We start from the raw sequence: 26,560 nt of genomic DNA, 5'->3' as shown, positions 1-26,560 counted from the left end.
TGACTTTGAAAAAAGCATTTTAAGCTCTGCATCTAATATTTGGCCGGATATAAAACTTTCCATCTGCAGATTTCACTTAGGGCAATGTTGGTACAGAAAAATTCAAAGTCTTGGATTAACTAATATGTATAAATCTAATAGTCCAGAAGGAAAATGGTTACAATATTGTTTCGGTCTTCCATTTTTACATCAACAAGAAGTATCAGATTGCTCTTTGGAACTAATGTCTGAAATTCCAGCAGAAAAAAAAATACAATCATTTGTTGATTATTTAGTTGAAAATTTCGTAAGCGAAGATAGTCTATTTCACCCTGAATTACGGGCAAAAGGTTGTAATAATCTAACACAGACAACAAACGCATGTGAATCATTTCATAAACATTTTAATTCATATTTTTTTAACGCTCATCCATCAATCATAAAATTTGTGGAAGTTCTAATAGAATTTCAAACAGATACATATTTAAAAATAAATCTTGCTAAAACAACACTAAAACAAATAAAAAATAAAACAGTTATAAAAAAACACCAGGTTATCAACGAATTAAGAGATACATCAACATCAACAATTATCTTCATAAAAAATATAAGTAACAAAGTCAAAGTAACGCGAAAAATTTAAATAATTAAATTTTATTTTATTAAAAATATAATAGGTGCCTACATAAGAAATAACAACGACGCAACAGAACAGTGAAGAAAAATTTAAATTTAAGTTTATTAAAAATATAATAGGTACAATAAAAAATAATAACTACACAACAGAACAGTTAAGACAAATTTTTAACAACACCAGAATATTTCAATAAATTTTATTCTGTCAGTTCGAAGTCTGAAAAAAGTGGGACGAGAAATTTAAGTTTTACTAAAATGTTGCCAAATTTATTTATTTGTAACCTAACTAGGCGCAAATAAGTATTTAACGTATTTTAATTTTATTAAGCGCAATCGAGGTTTTTGCATACAGGCGCATATACGGTATTTAGGCCCAAACACGGCCCTCCCTCTTAAGAAACCATATACTTAAGTAATTAATCAAATATTTTTTTATCTCCTAATAAAACTAATAATTATAACTATTACTTATTAGAATTAAATAAATTAATAAATGTTTATTCCATTTAAAATTCATAATATAACATTTGTATGAAAATTAAATTTTAAGTTGGGTTAATAAAATACTATTATTCGTATTATTCATTGATTTATAAATGTACGTTAAAAATCATCAATAGTGGAAATGGCGCACATAATATTCAATATTCATTATTGATTTTCTTGTAAATAAATAGATTTAAGCTAATTTTTTACGATAACATTTTTTAAAGGAAATAAAATTATTTATAATAAAAGTTCTATTATTTTTTATCAAAAGTAGAATAGCTTTTGAGATAGTTAGAAAAAACTGAAAAACTACCCTAAATCGAAATAATCAACCCTCTTGGGGCACGTCTTAGAGTCAATCAATCTTGACCAAATTTTACACACATTATTTGTATATGCATAAGATCAGATTTTGGGGGTCTTGTAGTGGATGCGGTGAATAAGTATGGCATTGGTTCTTGCGGACCCAGGGCATTTTACGGAACATTTGGTAAGTAAAACCGTTGCGTCGCATTATAGTTTTTAATTTGTCACCATGGACTCCAAATTTTTATTGGCAATAACTCTTTGCTCTCAATCATACTAATTTTTCTTTAAATATAAAAATAGACGAATATTGAATTATTAATTATATTAATTTACATATATAGTTCATGAGAAACAATTGTTAAAAAAAAATATTGCTATACATTCATGCAAATCGTTTTCATTGTACAAAGTACACACACAATCATATGTTTATTATTATCTCTGAGAATGTAACAATAGAACAATGTAATTTTTACATTTAAATAATATGTAAATGTACTTAATAGATAAGATAAAAAAAAATTATTATTAAGTATTTTAATGTACTATTTAATTTGTTAAATTTAAAACGATTTAAAAGATAAAAATTGTTTCAAAATATTAGTAATATAAGTAAGTATCTATATGTTTATTTATTTTCGTGCCTATCGTCATCTTTAAGAGCAGTATAAATTCTTTTTAAGCAAATTTGAGGGTGACCTGAGGTAGCCAATTAGATCTAGTTGGTAGATACTTTCACACCAAGATCTTACGAATAATTAATGACTGTAGGACTTGAAATGTCCATCAAATATTTAAATTAGCATTTCCTAGACATTTTCGATTTTCGATTTTTATTTATTCAAGGAAAAAAGCTTTGAAATATAATACAAAGATTTTCATAAGTTATTCGTATACTATAAACAATATCGAAAATGCAGTCACAAAATTTGTCAAAATCAAGAAAATGTAGATGTATATAAAATACTGTTGTTATAAATGTGTACGATTTTTAATTTTAATATCTATAATGTTAAAAAAATGTAATACAAGAATTTTTCATAAGTTTTATACTAATAATAAAAAAAAGGTGGACAAGTGGGTACCGCTCTGCTGTATAGTAGTTGTCGAGCATGTTGTTATGTGTGCGTCATATTTGAATTCAATGATAAATCATTGTATACGAAAAACGATTCTGAGCGGAAACGTTGTGTCATACTTGCAGTATAAATAATCAAATTTAGTATTGTTAAACATTTATTTTATAAAAACCTAAAATTTCTCATGGCTAGAAATCGCGTGACTTTCCGTTGATCTTTTTTTTTTTTGATAGAGATAGAAAAACTTTTATGAATTTCTAACTGAAAAATAGTTACAGAATTTGAAAAAATTATCGTGGCTATAAATTGCTCAAAAAATTCAATATAGTTCGAAAATTTTACCATGTATATTATATAAATATTTGGTGAACATTTCATGAGTATTTTTTGGAAATACAACAAAATATCAAAAATCGATCAATAATTTACCACTGAACAGGGACGGATTGGAATTTCGGATCAGCCCGGGAAAATACTTTTTTACCGGCCCACTATTTGTTGGGAGATTGGGGGCGACTGGCAAGTGTACCATACTGAAGATCCTCTTCCTTTACTACCACTTTCGTGGGCTTTACGGCTCTTCTTTATTGATGTTTCCACGTGATCTTTCTTTGAAAATCATATTTTGCTAAAAACAATATGATTTCTAAAAAATTTCCGTGGTCAAAAAATGGATAGGCTAATGTGTATGCTGCTTCAAATTGATTTCCCCTATAACTCAATCCACGTTTTCCTATAAGTTTAACAGCTTCAATCACTCTTGTAACAATTTCGCAGTTTTTTTTATCTCTTTCTTAGTTTCACAGAAAAGAAGTGAACCAATATCATGTTTATTTGAATGGAGAGAAAAAAAGCTGTTACACAATTTTTATATACTGTGCTTTTATCATGTTCATCAGTTCGAATATAAGTATGACTCCATACATCTAAACCTTTAGTAAAATTATTACTTTCTGAAGAAAATGCAAGACACAGATAGCAGAATAATTGTTTTGGATTTTTATTGTAGGTTAACCATTTTCGTTCAGAGCCATTACTTCTAAAGAAAGCTTTTTGAAAATTAAATGGAATTTCTTCATTTAATTTTGGTTTTTGAGGATAATATTTAAAAAATTGATTAAGCTGTGTAATTTTAGGTTTCTTGAATATATCTACAGGGCCAAAATTAAAAAAATTACACATTGATCAGTTTGATAATTTACAAACTGCAATAGACACAAAGACACATAGGTTATAGGTATCTAATAAGTAATAATGAGCCAAATGCTAAAATTATTAAATGGTAATATAATATTTCAACAAATATTTTTAATTGAAAATATTATTAATTCCTTTATTGTCGAAAATTGCAAAATGTGAGATTGACCCTTTTAGACCCGAGCCACAGAATTTTAATTAATATTATTTTGGTCTTTGTGCCTTTGTATGTTAACTAAAATTGTTTCCAAAATTAATAAAAAACTTATTAGGTATAACTTCATTTTTAACACTTTTTTGATGATCGATAGATTCAATTACATTCAAGCCAATATTTGCATTATTTTTATTTCCAATACCAAAAGTTTCATTCTCCAAACTAATATTATTAATGCAACTATCAGTCACCTATTTAATTACAATTTAAAAAAAATATTATACATTCAGTTTTAGTATTTGTAATAGTATAAGATATATCAATTATGTTACTATGATTATAAGTTATAATAATATTATTTACTTTTATAAGAAAAACAATAAATTACAAGACTTACTTCATCTAAAGTAGATATTATGCTATCAATATTATGCTATTTATTGCAAATACAATTTTTTTTTATTTCCACTAACAACAACTTATGTTAAACCTTGTATTAGATTTTTAAGGTTTTTGACCAAGCGAAAATTTTTTTATGGACAATAGTTTAAAAAGAACTAATAAAAATCGAAATTTTCTTCTTTTTGTAAATACCTAACTTAAGAATTAAAATATTTTGAAAATGTTATTGTGTATAGAAAATGGTAATATAAACATTTGGTTAAAATGTACGGTACGGTAATTTTTTTTTTTTTAATTTTACATCAAATAACAAAAACGACTGTAAAAAACTAGTTTTGCGTAAAAATCTCTGTATTCGCCTTGATTTTTTTTTTTTTGTTTTTTCCGACATTTGAAAACTAATGAGAATTTTTCACTCTTGCCATACATTTTTCAAGACTAGATTCATTTTTCAATCAGAAAATATGCTGAAGTAGAAAATCGTCGCATTTTTTTGCCCCAAAAGGTAGTAAAATCAATACAATTATCGCTCCGCTCACGGATGTCGTTATATGATAATAATAAAAATGCGTATATGATACACGACGCAGTCTCTTGGTTCGCATGTGTATAGTGCAGTGGTTCTCAACCTTTTTTGTACGACGACACCTTAATTTAGATCCATAAAAATGGCGACACACTTAAAATTTTTTTTATGGATTTTTGAAAAAGTAAAAATTACAAATCTATGTAAATTAATACATTTAAGTTCATGTTAGCATTTTATTTGAAAAAAAAAAACAAATCTTTTAAATTTACATTATTAAAATATAAACAATTTAAATTAGGTATTAAAAAAATATTATTATAAAAACAGCGTTAGCTTATAATGGAAATCAGTGCGATACTTGTGATTGGCGAATTGAACATAGGTCTTCAATTCGTGGGCGAATTGTTGACAAACTTACGCGTAATTCACTTTCAATATCTTTAAGCGTTGACCTTTTTTTGGTTTTTGTTACTTTTAATATCGAAAATGCTGATTCACACATATATGATGTTGAAAAAGGAAGCAAAATTTGCAACGCTTTTTTGCTCACTTCGGGGTATTCGTTTTGCAAAGAAATCCAAAATGAATCATTTTCAGACATATAAAATTTAGATTTTAACGTGGTATCTGATGATATTTCTAGTAATTGTTCTTTTTCCGTAGAAGATAAGTTTGCATTTTTTATATTTTCTTCTCCACATGGACCATATAATGAAACTACCCACTGTATTTCAGTTGTTAGAAGTGATGGAAAATAACTCTTTAAATTTCGAGAAAGTGTCAATAAATGTTCGTACATTATATTTTTTAATTCCGTTTTTTGATTTATGCTTAAATGGATTTTTGATTCTTCAACTGAAGAAAAGCATGAAAAATCATCATTTTTTATGCATGATAACCATAAATTAATTTTTTTTTTGAAACTTTCCATTTTATCACTTGTTGAAATTATGTTTTCTTTACGACCTTGCATACTCGAATTTAAAACATTTAGTTTTTGAAAAATATCAGCAAGGTAAGCTAATTTAGCACACCACATTTGATCATCAATTTTATTTGCATAATTATTTATGTTTTCAGCTTCAAAAAAAATTTGTAATTGATCTTGAAGTTCCAATACACGATTTAATATTTTACCCCTAGAAAGCCAATGTATTTCAGTATGATACAACAAAGTAGTGTGTTCTGTACCGATATTTTTACATAATTCTTCAAATATTCTACATTTTACTGGTCGTTTTTTATTATAGTTAATCATTTCAATGACAGTTTTGAGAACATCACTTAATTCTCCTCCATCCGAACTTTTTACCATAAGAGCTTCACGGTGTAAAAAACAGTGAATTGTTATTAAATTAGGTTTTTTATTTTTCGCGAGAGTCAGAAATCCTTTAAATCGGCCAGTCATCGCCGCTGCACCATCTGTGCAAATTGAAATGCAGTTCGACCATACCATATTATTTTCTTCGAAATAATTATCAACAGCATTGAAAACATCAACTCCAGTTGTTGTAGTTTGCAATTCACGGCAAAATAAAAATTGTTTAATTATTTTTTCCTCATTGACAAATCGTATGAAAGAAATTAATTGAGATTTACCAGAAACATCGGTACTTTCATCAAGTTGTAATGCGAATTCTTTATCTTTTTGTAATATCTCATTTACATTTTTTACAATATCCTCCGACATTGTTATTATTCTTCGACGAACAGTATCATTTGACAGTGGTATGTTTGAAATTTGTTCAGCTGCTTCTTTACCAAACATGACATCAACAATTTCTTTACAAGCTGGTAAAATCAATTCTTCTCCAATGGTATGTGGTTTTTTTTCTTTGCAATTAACTCAGAAATTTTAAAAGAACATAAAAGAGATTTATCAGATATTTTTAAACGTTTTTCCATGAACGTTTAATTTTTTTTTTGTGATGACAATAAACGCGTAAAATAGTCAGAACTTTTTTTACTAATATGACTATGATTTTGATCTAAATGTCTTTTTAATTTATTTGGTACCATAGACTCGTTTGATAAAGTTACGCCACATACAATACACTGAGGTATTTGATTATTATCATCACCAATAAACGTAAATCCGAAATTTAAATAGTTGTCTTTATACTTACGACGCTTTACTGTTTTATCATTAATTGTTGATGAAGACGGTAACGACAAATCAGTGGAGCCATCAGTGCTCGTGTTAACCGAAGTTGAAACTTTTTTAATTATAAATTTGTCCATACTTAATGTACCTTTTTTAATACGGTATGTATAAGAAAATATGAAAATATAACGAAATTACACAGACACAACGCGCACAACACGGTGATCACTAGGGCTCGGATGTTGTTGCACTAAAAATGTTATAAAATTGATTGCATTATTGCTGTGAAAAAAACCCAAAATTGCACTTAAAAATTGCAATAAAAAAATATTTTGTACCAAAAAAATTTAAAAAATATATTAAAAAATTATTTTATGAAATGGATTAAGTCATTTTATTAAGTAATATTAAAAAGTTTTATTAGGTAGGTTTTAAACGAGTAGATAATAAAAAGATTCAAATTCAAATTCTCGTCAGTTGTCATTAAAAATCTGGTAAATTGTCCGGTCTTCTTATTTTTTCAGAGACCTATAAATAATTTTATCAAAATTTAAAACTTTTTATTTAAACTATTTTTATTTTTTTTTTTTAAAACTTTACCTTACCTTAAAAATTATTGCACTGTACTATAAACGACTTTTTCAGGTTCTCAAACTCGAAAGACCTTCGATTAGAAGACAACAAATTCTTGTAGATTGAAAAACTGCGCTCGACGTCGACCGAGGTTATTGGTGCATATTTAAAATAAATGAAGTCTTGAATAGATAATTCTTCTGGTAATCCTTCTATTACAGTTGTTTCATCGATCAATATATTAGATATTTGTTGAATAAATTCAAAACCTTTATTTTTCGCCAGGACGTTTTTAAACTTTTCATTAATTAACATGCCGGTGTTTCCTGATACTGAATTTAATTTTTCACTAACATTTCTGACTATTTCAATGCTTGTTGCTAATGGAAGTCCTTGATTTTCCAATTTTTCTATTGTGTCAGGTAAATATCCAAAGTTTGTATGAATATATACTAAATCCGTTTCCAACGACGGATTATTCAATATTTTTTTAGCTTCTTTAATTGAAATAGCATCGTTTTGATTGAGCTCTAGTACGATATTTTTTATTTCTTGAAAATAGGTACAGTAATAAGAGGCAGCTCTTAGCCATGTACCCCAACGAGTAATAATAGGCTCAGGAGGTAATGGTACATTCGGGGCTCTATTTTTAAAAAAAAATACACGAGCCGGGCATTTCAAAAATATTTGTTTTACCTTAGAAATTAATTTGTCAACTTTGGTAAATCGTCCTCTTATTTCTTCAGCAACTCTATGTACACCATGTGCTAGGCATGTAACATGGACCATTTTAGAATAAAGCGCGCCAATTGTTTTTCCTGCTTTGACCATGTACGGCGCCGCATCACTAAGGAATAACAATACATCATCATGGCGTATACCATCAGGCCAAAGAAGAAACATGGATTGATCAAAGACTTTTGTGATTGTCGAATAATTTGTCTTCTCGAGCATTTCTGAGTTTGAAAGATAAACTTGACCAGGTTTGTTGACTTCCAATGTACCTATAATGACGTTGGCTATGTATCTACCTTGAACGTCGGTTGTTTCATCCACTGAAACCCATATTTTGTGTCCGACAATATTAGATCTGATTTTGTTCATAGTTTCTACATAAATATCATTCACGTAATTTTTACGCAAAGTGCTTTCATCGGGAATTTCTTTGTTGGTATATTTTTCCATAAACAAACGGAAATCCTTGTTGTTAACTTTATTTAAAGGAATATTTGCAGATAACAATGCCTTGCAAAGATCTTTCGAAAATGTACATTTTTTTGAGTATAACGTTACTTGTTGCTGTATTTTTGAGGTTGTTGCGTTTTGATGACGATTTACGGAACGGGTGTGTTTATCGGTTTTTAAGTGTTGTGTAACTATGTATCTTCTTTCAGCAGATACTCGAGTTTCACATAACTTGCAAAATAAAACTGAACCGTCACTCGAAAATATGTTTTCCCCAAACTCATCGACATATTTGTTAAATACGTTCTTCATCGATGGCTTACTTTTCGGCATTTTGACGAACAAATTAGAAAAAAAAATACAAAATAGTGTGTACTGTGCGGTGTTAGCGAAATACAGTGCGATACTGAACTATTATAAATTTAAACATGCATTTGTCCCAACATTTTATCATTGTATAACAGTCAAGTCGTTATTCTTATCTTGTTATTGACTGCAAGCCTAAAAATACTTCCCGTAATCATGTTATAGCGTAAGACCGCGCTATCTACTAATTAAATGGTTTTTCCAGTTACCGCCGACGACGACGGTCAAATAAGCCGTCACGAGTCACAACCAACAAAGCCCGACATAACCATAGATTAAACCTGTATAATCTAACAAAAAAAAGTGAAAACACAAAAAAATACATAAAATTGTATTGAAAATGTATTGAAAATGACGACAATCAACAAAATTGCAATAAAATTGAAAAAATATCAAAAATTGCAAAAAGTTGCACTTAAATTTTTAGATTCTGAGCGAAGCGATGAATGTATTGATTCTACAATGATGTGTGTTTTTTTTTTTATTTTTTTTTTTATTTTTTTTTTTATTTTTGTGTCTGTCATCACCTTTTAGGACAGTAAAAGTGCTTGGATTTTCTTCAATAGTAACTTTTCTGAGAGGAAAGTGAATCTAGTTGGTACTTTGGGGGGTCAAAAGTAAAAATTTCCCAGTAGTTTTCACAAGCGACGTGAAAAACAAAAGAAAAATTAAGGAAAAACAGGAATTTTTACGCAAAATCTGTTTTCGAGAAAATCGATTTTGGTTTTTGGTGTAACTCTAAAACAAATGACCGTAGGGACATGAAATTTTGACTGAATGTTTATATTAGCATTTTCTATACACCATAAAATTTACAAAATATTTTGACTCTTTTTGAGCTGTTTACGGCCATTGTCAGTTTTCAATTTTTTTAGTTTTTTTTTCTATAAATATCAATAAAATTTTATCTGTTGAGTAAAAAAGCTTGAAAATTTAATAGAAGGCTCCTAGGTTATTGTTTCAAATGCAGATCAAAAAAATTAAAAATCCTTAGTCACAGTTTTTAATTATAAGCATTTAAAGTTCAAATTTTGACAAAATACGGAAAAATCACGAAAAATAGCAAATTATTTTGATGAGAATTCATAAAAATTTTTCTTTTTAAATCTAAGATTTGAAAATATAATATAAGATTACTCATAAGTTTGTCTACCTTTATCAAAAAAAAATGTCTAGAAGAAACTTAAATTAATTTTTTATGAGCGTCTGAAATTTATATTTTTACAACATTTGATATTTACTCGATTTCTCATGTAACAATTTTCTTATTTTATTGTAATTAAAAAACGAATGACTGTAGATACTTGAAAATTTCACTGAATGTTTATATTAGCATTTTCTATACACCATAACATGTTGAAAATATTTTGACTCTTTTTGAGCTGTTTACGGACATTGTCAGTTTTCAATTTTTTTAGTTTTTTTTCTATAAATATCAATAAATTTTTAATAGCAGTTGAAAAATATTAAAAATACATAGGCACAATTTTTTTTTATAAGCATTTAAAATTCAAATTTTGACAACATTTATCAAATTTATAATTTATTAATTATTTTGTAGTTAAAAATTAATAAATTTTTAACTTTTATGGCTAAGGATTGAAAATTTAAAACAAGGCTCCACGTAAATAGGTTATATATAAATTACTTTATTCACAATAATATCATTAAATATACTTGGTAAAATCATAGGCTGACTGACCGTTTTCGCTCAGAATCGTTTTTCTTATACAATGATATTATAATTCAAATTTAACACCATCCATTACAGTGACCCACTTGTAACCTACCGTACAGCAGAGCGACATCCACTTATCCACCTTTTTATATATTAATTGGTACTCGTTTGAAACAAATTTATAACCTACTTAGCAACGAATCCGAACATTAGAAAAAAAGTTGCAAATGCAACAACATCCGAGCCCTAGTGATCACGAATGAGAATAGTGAGAACGTGCTTATTTACGTACCTACCTATAAAACACATAATCCCAATTTACTATTTATCAGTTATGATTACGTCGAAATCATTACGAGGTAAGAATATCTTCATAATTGTTTTTCTTATCTCTGGGTTTTACTATTTCATCATAATGCTGAAATAATATCATACATGTCAAATGAAACTATATTATGTAATATATTAATATATAAATAATATACTTTGGCGACACACCAGTTGAGAACCACGAGTATAGTGTACACGGTATGCAGTATATACAAATGGTATACGGTAAACGGTAAATGTGTATAATATCATTGCGCATATATTATTATTTATTAATATTATGTACGCATGCGGTGGCACCTACCTATATAATATTATCAAGTCCACCGCGGGAGAATCTATCTGCCATCTTGCTCTGCTACTTATAGATATATAAATTATATAAATTATTGTATTTTGTCGTCAAGACAGGCTACATCACTGCTAGCGGAATGAACGGACGGACGCTCAATCTTTACGATCACGTGATAAAATTTTTTTCTCGCTGCCTTGCGTAAAGAAGTGTAACTTCAAAAAATGTAGGAACTGGTAATCAAATTAATTTTTGTACGAGTGCAAGTTCAAATTTTTACGACATCTATCACGCTGTTCAGTCCTGTATACTTGTATCCCCCCCCCACCATATTACCTATTGTATACATTTTTACAGATTGTATATTATATTCTTGTTTACTAAAAAAAGGCATTTAACTTCAAAACCACAAAAATTTGCATATTATTTTGTAGTTAAAAATGTAAAACATTTTCAATTCTTATAGGTAAGGTATATTTATTATATAGTTCATACTGTAGCCAAACAGTCTAATAAATATATAATATACACAAATAATTGATTTTTAAAATGTTTATTTTACAATTATTTATGGCTTCGTAGTCTTTGATAGGAATTTCATCATTTTTGTGGTGTTGTTTTCATTAAGAATTGTTGTTTTTCCATGTTTAGTGGTAAGTATAGGGAAATTTGTCCAAATTAAGGTTTATAATATTGTAAATATATTAATACTTGATACATGGACGATTATCCAAATATATATATTATAGGTAGACCTGTTGTAAAGTTCACAACGTGTGGCTACTTTTGATATTGGGTATAGCGTGACCACTGGAAGTTTAATAATTGTTGAATATTTTCAAAATTGACTGCCTTGGGTCTTATACACTATTGCACTGTCAGGTAATATTGTCTATGATATGTTGACAATATTCTATAACTAGTTTTCATCATTCACTGTAGGTATAACATATACCATAAACATGGATCACGGTCACTGTTGCTTATATTATATAATATCTAAATTAAAATGATTTAAATTAAATTATTAAACTAATCCATATGAATACACCCAGAAAATATACCCAAAGTCGCCCAAGAAGATTTGATATGAAATTTTCAAAATATTTTGACACTGAGCAAGGTTTATATAGGTATATAAGAAATTGTCGATTTATTTTAGTTTTTTTCTAGTTTTTTCTAATTATTACAAGGTTCCGTATAAGTTGTTATAATAGCAGTGCAATTTTTTTATAACGATTATCTTTGACGAATTTAAATAATTTAAAATTATTAACCAACGTAACAATTATTGTTATATTGGTTGATGAGCTAAGGAACGAGAACATGACGTAGATAATTCCTAGAATATATGTATATAAATTGCAATAATGAGAATTCTAATAATAATCAGGAACTTTCCGTTAATTTTTTTAGATATACACATTGAATTAGAAGAGAAAATCGCTAAATTTATGGAAATGGAAGAAGCCGTTATATACTCTTATGGGTTCTCTACGGTGACTAGCGCCATCCAAGCATACATTAAGTCTAGAGACATTGTATACGTGTGCGTAGTAACTAGATATCCAATTTGCGTCACCTTGTAGTCATTGCTTTCGTTTTGTTAATAATATTGGAACATTTTTAGGGACGAAGAAGTGAACTTCGCCATACAAAAAGGTCTGCAATCTTCTAAAGCTGAACTGGTGTACTTCAAACACAACTGCCCAGAAGACTTGGAACGGTTGATCTTAGAGAAAAATGCAACAGTAAGTAATCTGTCACAGCAGTAAAAAATGATGAGAAAATTCCTTCGTAATTACAAAAAATAATTCTTCACCTAATTCTTGTAACGCTATTTTAATTCTATCTACTCCTAACTCTTCGCGTATTTTAGAAATTAACTTCCTAAAATCCGACAAAATTCGTAAAACGGTTGTTCCAACTCTCCCAAATATTGAGCATGTGAATGATCCGTGATTAACCGAGAGTTAGTGAAACCTACAATATTTATAATTTTTTATTGTAATTTACCTTTTTAAGTGATTAAAATACCCGGACACTTATTAGATAATCTTTGAGAGCATTTTCAGCGGATGCTTGTTGACAGATTATAATTAACCGTGTAAGCAAAACAATTACAAATAATTTTTTTCCCCGATTTCAAAATTACTGCTTCTTCCAATTCGATGCTAATAACTACGAGAGTGGACAATGACTGGATTTCTTATGCGTCATCGTAACATCAATTCTATGTTTAATACGTTGGGTATTTCATATTTCATCTTACAATACAGATTAATTGTGCTATCTTTATTACCTTACCTTCTATTTCTGTATATTGTATAAACGGACTTTTTTTCCGTATAATAATTTATAATAATTTTCTGGTCGGACTTTTTTCCGTGTGCTTTTTTTCCGGGTTTCCTACAAATATAGTATCCGAATTGCATAGGATTTTAAATTGCTTAATGTAGAGAAACCTACTATATTAATTGTTGCTTTACTATCAACCTACAAAAAATTTAATTTTAATTTTTATTTGTTTTAAATACCTTGTAGTCAAAAATGTTGGGTAAATCCAAAAAAGTGGCTGGTCATTTAGGTAGAATAAAAGCTAGAGCATTGTGTAAATTTCGTTTAATCAACTTTACGTCTTGAATAGTTAAAAATTCGACATCAGCATTTTTTAATTCCAAATGAATAATTTTAGATTAATGAATTGTTCCGAAATTTTAAATTTACTGTGATCTTTAAAACTATCTATACACTTAATAATATTATCATTAAATTTAAAAAAAAAAACGTTTTAACTGTGCTACACCCAACGTTGAATATAATTTTTTAGCAATTTATGAAAACGAAATTTGAAACCAACTTTCAACGTTTTATCCCTTTCACTTTTCATAACGTCCATTTTTAATAATTTGAAAAAAAAATGTAAACTGTAGAGCAACGTAGAACATCGTGCGTAAGATATTCGATCAATGCACACTGGCTGCTAGTATATTATATTAGTAAACATATTATTATTATCTACATCGATCAATCAAAGATTAATACTTATCTTAAAATTGACTGGAAATGGGAATATCCCAGGTAGCAATTTACGTACAAGTCAAATATACACGGGACGCAATTTACGTATGTTTTAAAAGTACATGGGCCAAGTAATGCGACCTTTTTTGGAGGGTGCAATTAACTACTCCGGAGAAATTAGATTATAATTGGTGCTGCTTACTTGAAGTACTTACATTTTAATGTTTAATAAATTATTAATTCATTTAAAACTAAAAATAATTTAGATAATTTAAATATTATAAAATTACGGGCAAATGTAAGCTGGGGCACTGTGCTCTCTATTACCTTTTTAGTTGTAAACTCAGCCCGGTAATTTCAGGTTATAAAAAAGTCAATTGTAAACTCGACCAGATAATTTTCACAGATAAAATATATTAAGCACAACATAATTTCATCTGAAAATAATAAATAGGTTACGTATTTAACGTATAAACATAATATGTCATATATTATTTACATTTATAAAATTTAATTTTGGTATAACGAATTTGCATAAATCTATAATTTTTATGAAACAATTGAGGAGAGATTTTAAAGTATTTTTTATATATATTTTAAAATAAATTATGCTATATTTAAGTATTAGATTGTTTTTATTTTTTAATGCATTACTAGTTTTAACTTGATCAGTTCTTGGGACGTTCTAACTAACCAGTGCTAATCAGCAGTCTTGTAAAATATATTTTTTATAAGTATTCAATTACTGATACGGATGTACTTATTTGTAAAAGTATTTAAAATACTCAGTAAAAAGATATTAAAGATATTTTTATTAAAAAAAAATGGTATAAAAGTCATTTACACAGTTTTTATTATAAAGTATATTTGAATAAATTATGTTGGTTATTTTATTATTAATTGTAAAATATCAAATAAAATATAAATAATTAAAGATAATACTATAAATTGTTCAAACACTGGGTCCAAAGTGTTCAATCACTAAGTTATTTAGGTTATTGTGTTTTGTAAACATTCTAACTTATCTATATAGGTTTAATTAAGTATTGTTTTATTCATGTTTATTTTAAAATAGACAAGATTAGCAATATATTTGTTACTTAACAATTTTTGGGATTTATGGGATCTACACATATACAGATTATCATCATTGATACTGAGGTTGCTACATTACAGATTTAAAATATTAAAATGTGTTATAAATGTCAATTTATGAGAACTATTTATTTCGCTATAACTCAATCTATCTCCTCCTATGGAATTGCGATATGGGGTGGCACTTATGAAAAACATTTGACTCCGCTCTGATTACCACTTTAAATAATCTATTGAGATTAATCCTTGACAAGCCAACGTTATACCCTATTAAACTTTTATTTTATGTATTTAATATAAGTACCCACAGTTTCTAATCTTTATTACAAAAATATTTTATTACTTATGTATAAATATAAACATAGGTATATATTATGCAAATCTGAATCCAGATATAATACATTTTATTTTAATTTCGGGATTTCCGGTAGATCGCATACGACGTCGTACCTTAGCTAGTATGTACATCACTACCAACATTTTTAGGCATTTTTAAAATCATTGAATGGAATACTGTTTTAAATTATTTGGTATACCATGTTTTCAAAATGCGTTCAATATATTTGGAGTACATATTTGTAAATCAAACATTTTCAAAACATTGAATGGAACACTATTTTAAAATATTTGGTGTATCATGTTTTCGAAATGCGTTCATCATATTTGGGTAAAAATATTTGTAGATCAAATATTTAAAAAATATTGGTACAATATTTTGAAACAAATATTGGTTGTAAAACCTTTTTCAAATATTGTTATAAATTTATATATTTTCAAATTGCTATGTGGGTATCTTTGTTTTCAAATCTTATAGAAATGTAATAAATTGCGGAAACAGTCAAATATAAATCTTAAACCAAGAATAATATGTATAATAAATACCTATAAAAAATAAGATACACATCTACATTCTACACATTATGTTAAGTAGGTTTATACCTTCATCGAATTAAGTCCTGATAACTTAATTGTACAAATTAAACTTAAATACACTTGTAACTTCTTTTGTAACTTTTCTCTTTTATATAAACCTCATATGCCCGATATAATTTACAGAAGAGAAGAAAAAACAGAAGAGCGTTCCTAATTGTCGAAGGAATTTATATGAATACCGGAAATATTTGCAACTTGCCAAAGATGATTGACATTCGAATAAAACATAAGATCCGGATATTCATTGACGAAACCATATCATTTGGCATTCTTGGCGAAAAAGGTCGCGGAATTACTGAACACTTTAATATACCGGTAACTGCAGTCTTGTAAAAGATACTTACATTTTAAAAGTATTCAAGTACAGATACAGATACTTATTTTAAAAAGTATTTGAGTACGAATACAAATACTTAAATGTATTATTTTAATATTTTATAGATACTTTAAAATACCTACTATATATTTGTTTTACCTTATTAACCAACGTAATCAATTTTCGTGTTTTTACGTAAATTGTATTGATTATTTTTACAATGTGCATTATGTGTAACTATACTCTTCTGTAGAGTATAATATTTACAGTAAAAAATATATTATGCCCGATTTATTTTATTATTTTACGTTTTTAAAATACAAATTAAAATTATTTAAACCAAAAAGAATACGTAGATTTTACTATTTCAAGTAAATATTTAAAATACATTGTCCAACTGTCCAAGTACATATTTAAACTTATTTAAAATACGTATTTGAATACTTTTACTCAAGTACTTTACAAGACTGCCGCTAAGGATAATAACAATAATTTTATTTAGCATTCAAAAGGAAATGGATTTTTTCAACAAAGAAATAAAATTGAGAACTAACAAGCAAGAGTTTATAATATTATATTCTAAATTTAAGATAAATTAATTAGTAGACAAATAAAAAAAACGCCGCATGCCACTAGATATTTTTTCACTGCAAGTAAAATTCAGAAATCATAGTTGTTTTTTTATTGGTGATTTGCATTTCTAAGGCAATAAACAAAGCGTTACCCAAAATCGGTATAAGAAAACAAAAAGCTTTATCCTGCCTGCCAAAAACATATTATTATCTAATATCTATGTTAAAAAAGCGGCTGAGTGGATGTCGCTCTGCTGTACAGTAGGTTACAAGTGGGTCACTGTATAATGGATTGTATTAAACTTGAATTCAATGATATAATATCATTGTATAAGAAAAACGATTCTGAGCGGAGACAATTTATCAGTCTGGATTTTTTTAATTTTTATTATTTATTATTATAGCCTTTAAGTTGAATTAATATTATAATATTATAATTTTTTATTCGTTGCTACGGTGATAGTTGATTAACAAAGCGTTAGAAATTAAAATCCCATTTTAAGCGGTTTTTCGTAATTTGTCAGTAGTTTTTCTCGTGACATTAAATAACTATTGAGAAAATCGAAAAATTACCTCTCTAAAGTACCATCTTGATCCAATTTGCTAATAGATAAGGTACTATATGTTGAAATCGAAGCACTCCTTCTGGTAAAAATTTTGTATACAGGATATAAAAAAAAAAAAAAAAACACCATTGTAAAACCACTAGCTTCCTCGCTTCGCTCAGTATCTAAAGACTATTAAGGTTTAGGGTACTATGAAACGATACATTTATATATATATATAAAATATTTATCCTAACGATAAAGTACCTATATTATTATTAATAATTTTTTATTGTAGAAAGACGAAGTTGACCTGATCATTGGAAGTCTAGAGACAGCTTTGTCGTCAGTTGGTGGTTTTTGCGTAGGATCAACATTTGTTGTCGAACATCAGAGGCTGTCTGGTCTTGGTAACGAAAAAATTTGCAATTATTAATTATATAAATTGATTTTTATAATACAAATATTAAGGTGACATTGGTGATTAGAAATACAAATAAAATGTAAAATGATTTAATAACGCCAGTAATGTAGAACAATTTTTCCTTAAGTAGTATGAAATCAAAATGTTTACAGAATTTTGTGTAGACATATGCATATACCTAACCTATGTATTAATTACATTTTTTTATTTTCATTTTGTAAATTTCTTTCAACAAATATTTAAGAATCACTACAAAGTACAATTGCTATTACCTATTCTATTTGTTGTATTATTCTTCTTCAAGCATATTATACATTTTTATATTTGTTTTTTTTTATCAAAGCCTTGTTTTGTCAATTTGATAAACATAAAAATAAATCCATTCTGACTGAAAACCGAATAACGTAAAACGCTTAGTATATTACATTAAACAAAATGTATAGATCATATATGGTCATACAGTTAAAAACTTAAGACATACTAATTTAATTTTTAACTTTTGAGTGATAATATTATAATTAAAATAATTTCAACTGGCCTACCTATACAATTTTTTGGGTTCTGTTGTTTTATTTTTTTTATTTATTTGTGATGTATGTACTAGCTAGGTGGTACTATAAAATAAAGTTGCATAAGTGTTGGATATTTTAATAATTGCCTGAAGTAGGTACTTAATTAGTTCATTTTACATTTGAAGGTAGTTTAAAATAGAGTATGATGTTTTACGTATTCAATTTCCAGGCTACTGTTTTTCTGCATCGTTACCGCCACTACTATCAGCAGCCGCCATTAAAGCTTTGGATGAGATTGAAAAACATCCAGAAATGTTGGCAAAACTGCGAGAAAGGAGCACAAGTCTACATAAAAGTCTTCGTAATAGCCAATTGATCAAACACTTTACTCTTGGGTCTGATGAATCAAGTCCACTAAAACATTTGTATCTAATAGATAATTCTCTATTACACTCTGAACAACAGAAAATATTGAAAAAAATTGTTGATTACGTAAGTCATAAATTTAGGAGGTACTCATAATTTAATTATTTATCGTTCCTCGGGGTCCGTATGCTCAGAAGAGGAGTTAGGCTTAGGTAATGTCAGGTGTTGCCAAGTGTAAAATACGACAAAGGATGGTTCACGTTTACAACGTTGCTACTCTGTACGTAAAGTTCCAGGTCAAAATGTCTCCGCAAAAATAACTCTGTTCAAAATATTGGTGTGAAATATCTCCAATAAAATATGTATCCAAAAAAATATTTATTACAAAATATCTTTTAAAAAATCCCTCAGAAGTAAGAAATAATTTAGTTATAAAATCAATAAAAATAATCGTTTAAGTTGCAACTAATCTGTTCAGAGTTGTATAAGAAATATCCAATAATTATCTAATAAAGAAAACAATTTGAACTACTAAATAAATAAATTTTGAAGCCGGTAAAATATTAAATAAAAATAAATAAATACGTTTAATTTGCAACTAACCTGTTTTCATAAGGGGGTATACAGGAAAAAGTTTCACACCCTGTAAAATAGTCGGATTTCGTTAATTTTTTTTTTATTTTTTTAAAGTAAAGAACATTTTGTAGGTCGGATCAAAGCCCGATTTTGAAAACTATAATTATAGAAGCTTAAATATGCATTTGAATAATGCACAATATTTGTTCTTTTTCAAACATATTTTTCTACTACTATTTAAAATAAAATAAAAATTCGAGCTTTGATCCGACCTGCAAAAACTTCTCATCTTTCAGATAAAAAAAATATTACCAAAATCCGACACATCAACGAGGCGTGAGAGTTTTTCCTGTAAAAGCATTTTTGTTCGTCAAAATAGTGCTTCGATAATAGTCATCGAAGTCAATCGCTGACTTGTGCATGCGCGTTCGTAAATATCTTTATCGGCTCGTGTAATTATAGCTCACTCACAATAATATCGATTTACATACTCACACACATGCACGTTCCACGCGAGGCCGATACAACATGTAAAATGAATTGCCTACATTTTACTCCTTAATAAATGACCGGCACCGACACCCATAATATTATATAGAAAAAATATCTATTAGTTTAAAATTTTAGATTGTGTGCTATTGGTCTTAAATACTTCAAGGCGTTTTTATTGTCATACTGATTAACTATTGTTAATTCATCGTGGGGCATTATATTTTTTTCTTCTTTTTGAATTGCTTTCACCTGACTGTTTCATTCTAACCTACAAATAATAAGTAATTTAACTATGAATTATAATATTATATTATGTAATTATATCTAATATGTAGTATTTTTTAAATAGGTATATTGTACTTCTTGTAACGACCGTTCCTTTTTAAAAATGTTATTTATTTCTATAATATGGAAACATGAATAGCTCCCAGTTTACCGTTGAATGCATAATGCCAACCCTCAGAGCATAATTTTTTCGTGGTTGATTTTCGAGTGACGAATTGTAATAGTTAATCAAACTGCGGTGAGAGTCTCCAATTTGTACGATTTGGTCGGCCAATCCCGGTATCTTTGAAGTAGTTTACAATTGGAGATAAAAGCTCTTCATTTTCAAAAAATATGTCGAATTTACAAGTTCTTCAAATATCTGAACAACATCGACTATTAGAATATATGAATCCACTGGTTTGTACTTACAAACATTGTTGAAAATAAAAAAACTATCTTTAATGTCAATTGTTAGAAATTCATCTTTAAATACCGATAAAATATACCATTTAAAAGTCTATCATAATTCGCTCGGGAGTTAAATCCAAAATTAATAATTTTAATATTTTAAGAACTTCAATATATGAATCTTTAATGCGATTTACCATTAAAATATAAACAAAAGGAAAACTTTTTTTATTTCTTACGCCATGTAGAGTATAAAGTTGAGAGAATAATGTTGGTACTGAACAAAATGTGCCATTTCCCACCCAATTTGAACATTCTTTAAGTATATTTAAATTTTCTAACGTTTTTGCACTTTATTATCATAAAGTAAAAACTTGTTACCTTTTGATGTCACCGTATACTCACCAGAAATTACTAAACCAATAATATTTATTGGATTAGCTGGTGGTTTTTGTTCAATAGTCCTTATTCTTCGAATGATTTCAGAAATTAAATCCATGTTAGGTAACTGGCCACTTATAGATGTAGCCATGTAGGGAGTGTTTCCACGGCTTGACTTATCAAATTTCTTGTAGATAATTCAGTCGTTTTTTGCTTTTGATTTTATACTTGTTATGACCTCTTTAACTGAGACTGTGCACATATCTGGGGCGTGTGAATAATGGACCACTTCTTTTATTATTTCTCCTTAAATAATAATGTTAAACATAATTTAAATAAAATATCGATAAAAAATAAAACCTTATAATATACCTGTCTCATATTGACCGGTTGTATAACATGATGTGCATTTGTATTTTTGGTACTCAGTACAACGCCAAATGAATTTATTCACACCTTTTTATAAAAAAAAATGAAGGTACGTAGTGGAATGCCATATACGCCGGCCGTGCTCGTTCCTACGGCGGAAAACAAATGACTGTAGATAATTGAAAATTTCACTGAATGTTTATTTTAGCATTTTCTATACACGATAATTTTTTTTTACATTGACAGTTTTCAATTTTTTTAGTTTTTTTCTATAAATATCAATAAAATTTGTTGGGTAAAAAAGCGTGAAAATGTTATGCAAGGCTCCTGTTATAATGTTACAATAGCAGTTGAAAAATATTAAAAATACATAGGCACAATTTTTTTTTATAAGCATTTAAAGTTCGAATTTTGACAAAATTTAATAATTGTTTTTTAGTTAAAAATGTATAAATTGTTCAACTTTTACAGCTAAGGATTGAAAATTTAAAACAAGATTCCATGTAAATAGGTTATATATAAATTACACTATTCACAATAATATCATCGAATATACTTGGTAATATCAATATATCATAGGCTGACTGACTGTTTTCGCTCAGAATCGTTTTTCTAATACAATGATATTATATCATTGAATTCAAATTTAACACCATCCATTAGAGTGACCCACTTGTAACCTACTGTACAGCAGAGCGACATCCAGTTACTCCACTAATAATAATAATATTTTAATTTTTTTTATGTAATGTTTAGTATACATCCCAAGGCTTTTATCGGTTATTTGTTTATTAAAAGAAGATAGGTATCGTCTATGCATACAATAATATAAACCTTGTTGTTTTTGTTGTTTATGAATTTTAGTCTTATGAGTAGGGCTCGGATTTATATGTAAATACATATTTTCTTTGCGACATGATAAACTAATTTCGGCAAGTGATAAATTTGTTTCACAAGATTTTTGATAAAACGATCTATATTTTGAGTTAAACATTCATAAAAATTTTACTTTTTAAATCTAAGATTTGAAAATGTAATACAAGATTATCCATAAGTATGTGTACCTTTATCGAAAAAAAAATGTCAACAAGAAAGTCAAATTGAATTTTTATGGGCGTCTGAAATTCATATTTTTACAACATTTGATATTCACTCGACTTCTTATGTAACGATTTTCTTATTTTGTTGTAATTAAAAAACGAATGACTGTAGATACTTGAAAATTTCACTGAATGTTTATATTAGCATTTTCTATAGACGATAAAAATTTGAAAATAATTTGACCCTTTTTGAGCTGTTTACGCACATTGTCAGTTTTCAATTTTTTTAGTTTTTTTTTCTATAAATATCAATTAAATTTTATTTGTTGGGTAAAAAAGCGTGAAAATTTAATATAAGGCTCCTGATATATTGTTACAATAGCAGTTGAAAAATATTGAAAATACATATGCACAATTTTTTTTTATATGCATTAAAAGTTCAAATGTTTATCAAATTTAAAATGTAATAACTATTAATTTGTAGTTAAAAATTTATAAAATGTTTAATTTTTGTAGCTAAGGATTGAAAATTTAAAACAAGGTTCCAAGTAAATAAGTAAATATATAAATTACTTTATTCACAATAATATCATCAAATATACCTGGTAATATCATAGGCTGACTGACCGTTTTCGCTCAGAATCGTTTTTCTTATACAATGATATTATATCATTGAATTCAAATTTAACACCATCCATTACAGCAGTGGCGTAGCGTGCGTTTCAGCTTAGTGTATGCATTGAAGTTGTAAGTTGATAAATTCGTGGGGGGCATAGCCCCCCACACCCCCTACACTTATCTTAAAATATTACTTGAAACATACAAAGTTTTACGTAATTTTTAATATATATTACATAACACAATATTATATTTAATAAACAAAAAATAAATCACTTTTTAAAAATAATAAACTTATTAACTACAAAATTACTTATATATTAAATCAATTCTTCTATTTTTAGTAAGGAAAGCTTTGATTACTTCATCATGAAACGTAGATTTTTTTTTCAACCCTACCAATAATTTTTTTTCTATTGACAGCATTGATAATGATGAAAGACGATTTTGTTCTTGGGAATTTCTTGATGAATTCTTAATCCTTTTAAGGGCCGAGAATGAACGTTCTGCTGATGCACTAGTAGCTGGAATAGTTAGTATCAATGAAATCAATTTTGTTGCTTGTGGTAAGTTTTCGTCTAAATTTGTGGTTTTTAAATAAATTAAAAGATCGTGAACATTAGGTTTTTGAAATTCTTCGGTCGAGTAGACAACCGAAAGTTCACTTCTCAATTTGGGTAAATCAAAATATTTACCGTACAATTGTTTCAACGAATTGAATAAGTTTATAGGAAAATCATTAGCATATAGACTAAATTTTTTAAAGTCTAATAATGCGAAAAATTGTAATTGATTAAGATTTGAAAACCGTTCTTTTGTCTTATTAATTATAACGTCAATTATTTCAAAAAATAGTCGTCTGTAATTAGTTTTTGGATCTCCAGAAACTTGATTAAATCTTTGCCTTTTTGAACGGTGAATTTGAGGCTGTATTTCATTGTTTATAATTTCTAACTGTGACCAAATATCATCAAAACTTGACCTGACAGTATTTAAATAAACAATGAAATCGTCAATCTTTTTTGAGCAATAAGAAATATCAAAAATTTTTTTTTGTAAAATTTCAAAAATAATCGTTGCTTGTGGTAAAATGATTGAAAATAATTTTAGAAAAAAATTGAAATCAAAACTTTGAAGAATTTCCACATACCCTTTAGCAGAAGACAATGTTTCCGAATCCCAATTTTGGGCATTCTCTATGATTGATTCCATTAGATTTATAACATCTAGTTTATGTTCAACCATCATTTCAATAAGACGACTATTGTAATTCCATCTTGTTGGAGCTACTGATGGAAAACGTTTTTTAACTACATTATCAAGTGCATGTACTCGTTTGGTAGATTTTGAAAAAAAAGACGATAAACCAGAAAGGGTTGAAAAAAATATTTTACAATCTTTAATATACTCAACTGACTGTTTTATGACAAGATTTAATTTATGTGCATAGCAATGTACAAAAATAGCATTTTCATACTTCGAACGCACTAGCGATTGTAAACCATTATGTTGCCCGGACATAACAGCTGCCCCATCATACGTTTGGGCTATTAATTTTTCTTCACATGCATACTTTGAAATAAAACTAAATACATGCTCTGATAATGCTTTCGCTGATCGATCTTCACTAACATCAGTAAATCCCAAAAATCTTTCGACAACTTCGTATCCATCTATGGTATTAATATAACGCAACACTGTTGATAACTGTGACTTTGAAACAATATCAGTTGTCTCGTCCATAATTATTGCAACAAACGGAGTATCGCGTATTTCATTTTCAATTTGATTAAGAAGAACATTTGAAATTGATTGAATCAAGTCATTTTGAATGTCCCCAGATAAACCAGTAAATATAGTGGACGTTGCAAGATGTGTTTTTAACAACTCATCACGCTGGGCCATTAAGTAAATAAGTTCAACATAATTACCTTTATTAACAGATGAATCTGACTCGTCGTGGCCTCTAAATGCCAATTCCTGCTGAGCTAAAAAACACGTTGAATCTATCATACTGCTTAATATGTATCTATTATTTTTAACTGTAATATTATGTTTTTCGATATTTTTTCTAAAAGCTTCACTCAAACAAGTATCTATTCTTATTTTACCAAATTTAGTTAAATCTATTAAGCATTGTATGTGATTTTTAGCGGCTTCGTGACGACTTTTTAAATGATGAAAATTATTAAGATCGTTGAAACCATATTTGGTCCAAACATTTTCTTCGCGAGAAAAAATAACACAAGGCCAACAATATAGCTTATTTATTTTTTTACAACCCGATAACCACTTATATGTACTGTAATACTCATATTTAAATGTTCGAACATATTTTTTTGATTTTGTCGTTAAATCGGGTAATTTTGGTGTGGGTCTTCCTAACTCAATTATACTTTTTTTTTCATCAAAATTGAGTGAACTGAAAGGTTTTAAAAATAATTTTTCAATTGCACACTCACATATTGTATTATTTATATTCATTATTGTTTATTGAGTTTAAATAGTTTTAATTTAAAACGATATGTCACACTGTCTTATAATATACGATTAATAATACGCACTTATAGCCGGCAAAATATACGACAAACAGTTCTATGCGATAGCGTATGCAATACTGATCCTGCATAAACGAGTGACGAAAACACGACCGCCATAATTCTATGTTTGTTTATTAATATTATCGATAAGAAATATAAATAGCTGTCACCAAATGTCTGTACCCGTATGCAATCGCCAACGTGCATACTGCGTACGTAATGAACGTCATGTACTATATTATAGCTATTAGATATAAATATAACGGACAAAAGCGCGAGGCGGCCGTAGTGTTGCGGATTAATCCTAATGAACTTAGAAGAAAATATACAAAATATAATAATATTATAAAATATTAAATTAATACAATCAAACATTTTTTTATAAACATATTAAATTATTACTATAAAAAAAAAATATTTTTTCAATTTGTGAAGTGTATGCTGTGCATACACAGCATACGCACACGCTACGCCACTGCATTACAGTGACCCACTTCTAACCTACTGTACAGCAGAGCGACATCCACACTTTTTAAATGTAAATTTGATCCAAATAAGTTAATTATTCAAGTATGGAAATGTTTTTTTTTTGTATTTTTAAATAAATAACTATTGCAGTAGTTAAAATAAAATAATTTTCTATGTATCTACTGCAGTTGATATCTCCATTTTGATAAGGAAAATTTTTTTTTTTAAATTTTTAAACAATTATTACTTTATATGTATACTATAGCTGTCCATATAAGTATATAAGGAATTTTTTTTTTTTAATTTTTGAAT

At 27.8% G+C, this 26,560-nt stretch overlaps 4 protein-coding genes across 4 annotated transcripts; 1 reads left to right on the top strand and 3 right to left on the bottom strand.

Moving 5' to 3' along the window:
* Positions 1–1,532: 1,532 nt before the first annotated feature.
* LOC132936934 (serine palmitoyltransferase 1-like) lies at positions 1,533–21,665 on the top strand. Its single transcript, XM_061003747.1, has 6 exons — positions 1,533–1,594; positions 12,722–12,854; positions 12,936–13,056; positions 16,478–16,669; positions 18,086–18,197; positions 18,953–21,665. Exons 2-6 carry the CDS (start codon positions 12,760–12,762, stop codon positions 19,243–19,245), a joined length of 813 nt encoding a protein of 270 aa, XP_060859730.1. The 5' UTR covers positions 1,533–1,594; positions 12,722–12,759; the 3' UTR covers positions 19,246–21,665.
* LOC132947680 (zinc finger BED domain-containing protein 5-like) lies at positions 5,124–7,018 on the bottom strand. The gene is made up of 2 exons (XM_061017946.1): positions 6,745–7,018; positions 5,124–6,610 (listed from the first exon to the last, which is right to left on the bottom strand). Exons 1-2 carry the CDS (start codon positions 7,016–7,018, stop codon positions 5,124–5,126), a joined length of 1,761 nt encoding a protein of 586 aa, XP_060873929.1.
* LOC132947514 (uncharacterized) lies at positions 7,296–8,250 on the bottom strand. The gene is made up of 2 exons (XM_061017824.1): positions 7,487–8,250; positions 7,296–7,409 (listed from the first exon to the last, which is right to left on the bottom strand). Exon 1 carries the CDS (start codon positions 8,241–8,243, stop codon positions 7,488–7,490), a length of 756 nt encoding a protein of 251 aa, XP_060873807.1. The 5' UTR covers positions 8,244–8,250; the 3' UTR covers positions 7,296–7,409; position 7,487.
* A 1,884-nt stretch (positions 21,666–23,549) lies between the features above and the next one.
* On the bottom strand, positions 23,550–25,253 carry LOC132947669 (zinc finger MYM-type protein 1-like). The gene has a single exon (XM_061017941.1). The coding sequence runs from the start codon at positions 25,251–25,253 to the stop codon at positions 23,550–23,552; it is 1,704 nt and encodes a 567-aa protein (XP_060873924.1).
* Positions 25,254–26,560: the final 1,307 nt, after the last annotated feature.

The sequence above is a fragment of the Metopolophium dirhodum genome, chromosome 1 (assembly GCF_019925205.1).
Source record: "Metopolophium dirhodum isolate CAU chromosome 1, ASM1992520v1, whole genome shotgun sequence".
Taxonomy (NCBI): domain Eukaryota; kingdom Metazoa; phylum Arthropoda; class Insecta; order Hemiptera; family Aphididae; genus Metopolophium; species Metopolophium dirhodum.
This window is presented reverse-complemented; position numbering and strand designations above follow the sequence as displayed.

Coding starts and splice junctions, on each gene's coding strand:
- LOC132947680 (XM_061017946.1), bottom strand. CDS start 7,018: ATGGACAAATTTATAATTAAAAAAGTTTCAACTTCGGTTAACACGAGC. Junction 6,611..6,744: donor TCAAAATCATAGTCATATTA/GTAAAAAAAGTT, acceptor TTAATTGCAAAG/AAAAAAAACCACATACCATT.
- LOC132947514 (XM_061017824.1), bottom strand. CDS start 8,243: ATGGTCCATGTTACATGCCTAGCACATGGTGTACATAGAGTTGCTGAA.
- LOC132947669 (XM_061017941.1), bottom strand. CDS start 25,253: ATGATAGATTCAACGTGTTTTTTAGCTCAGCAGGAATTGGCATTTAGA.
- LOC132936934 (XM_061003747.1), top strand. CDS start 12,760: ATGGAAATGGAAGAAGCCGTTATATACTCTTATGGGTTCTCTACGGTG. Junction 12,855..12,935: donor TCTAGAGACATTGTATACGT/GTGCGTAGTAAC, acceptor GAACATTTTTAG/GGACGAAGAAGTGAACTTCG. Junction 18,198..18,952: donor TCAGAGGCTGTCTGGTCTTG/GTAACGAAAAAA, acceptor TTCAATTTCCAG/GCTACTGTTTTTCTGCATCG.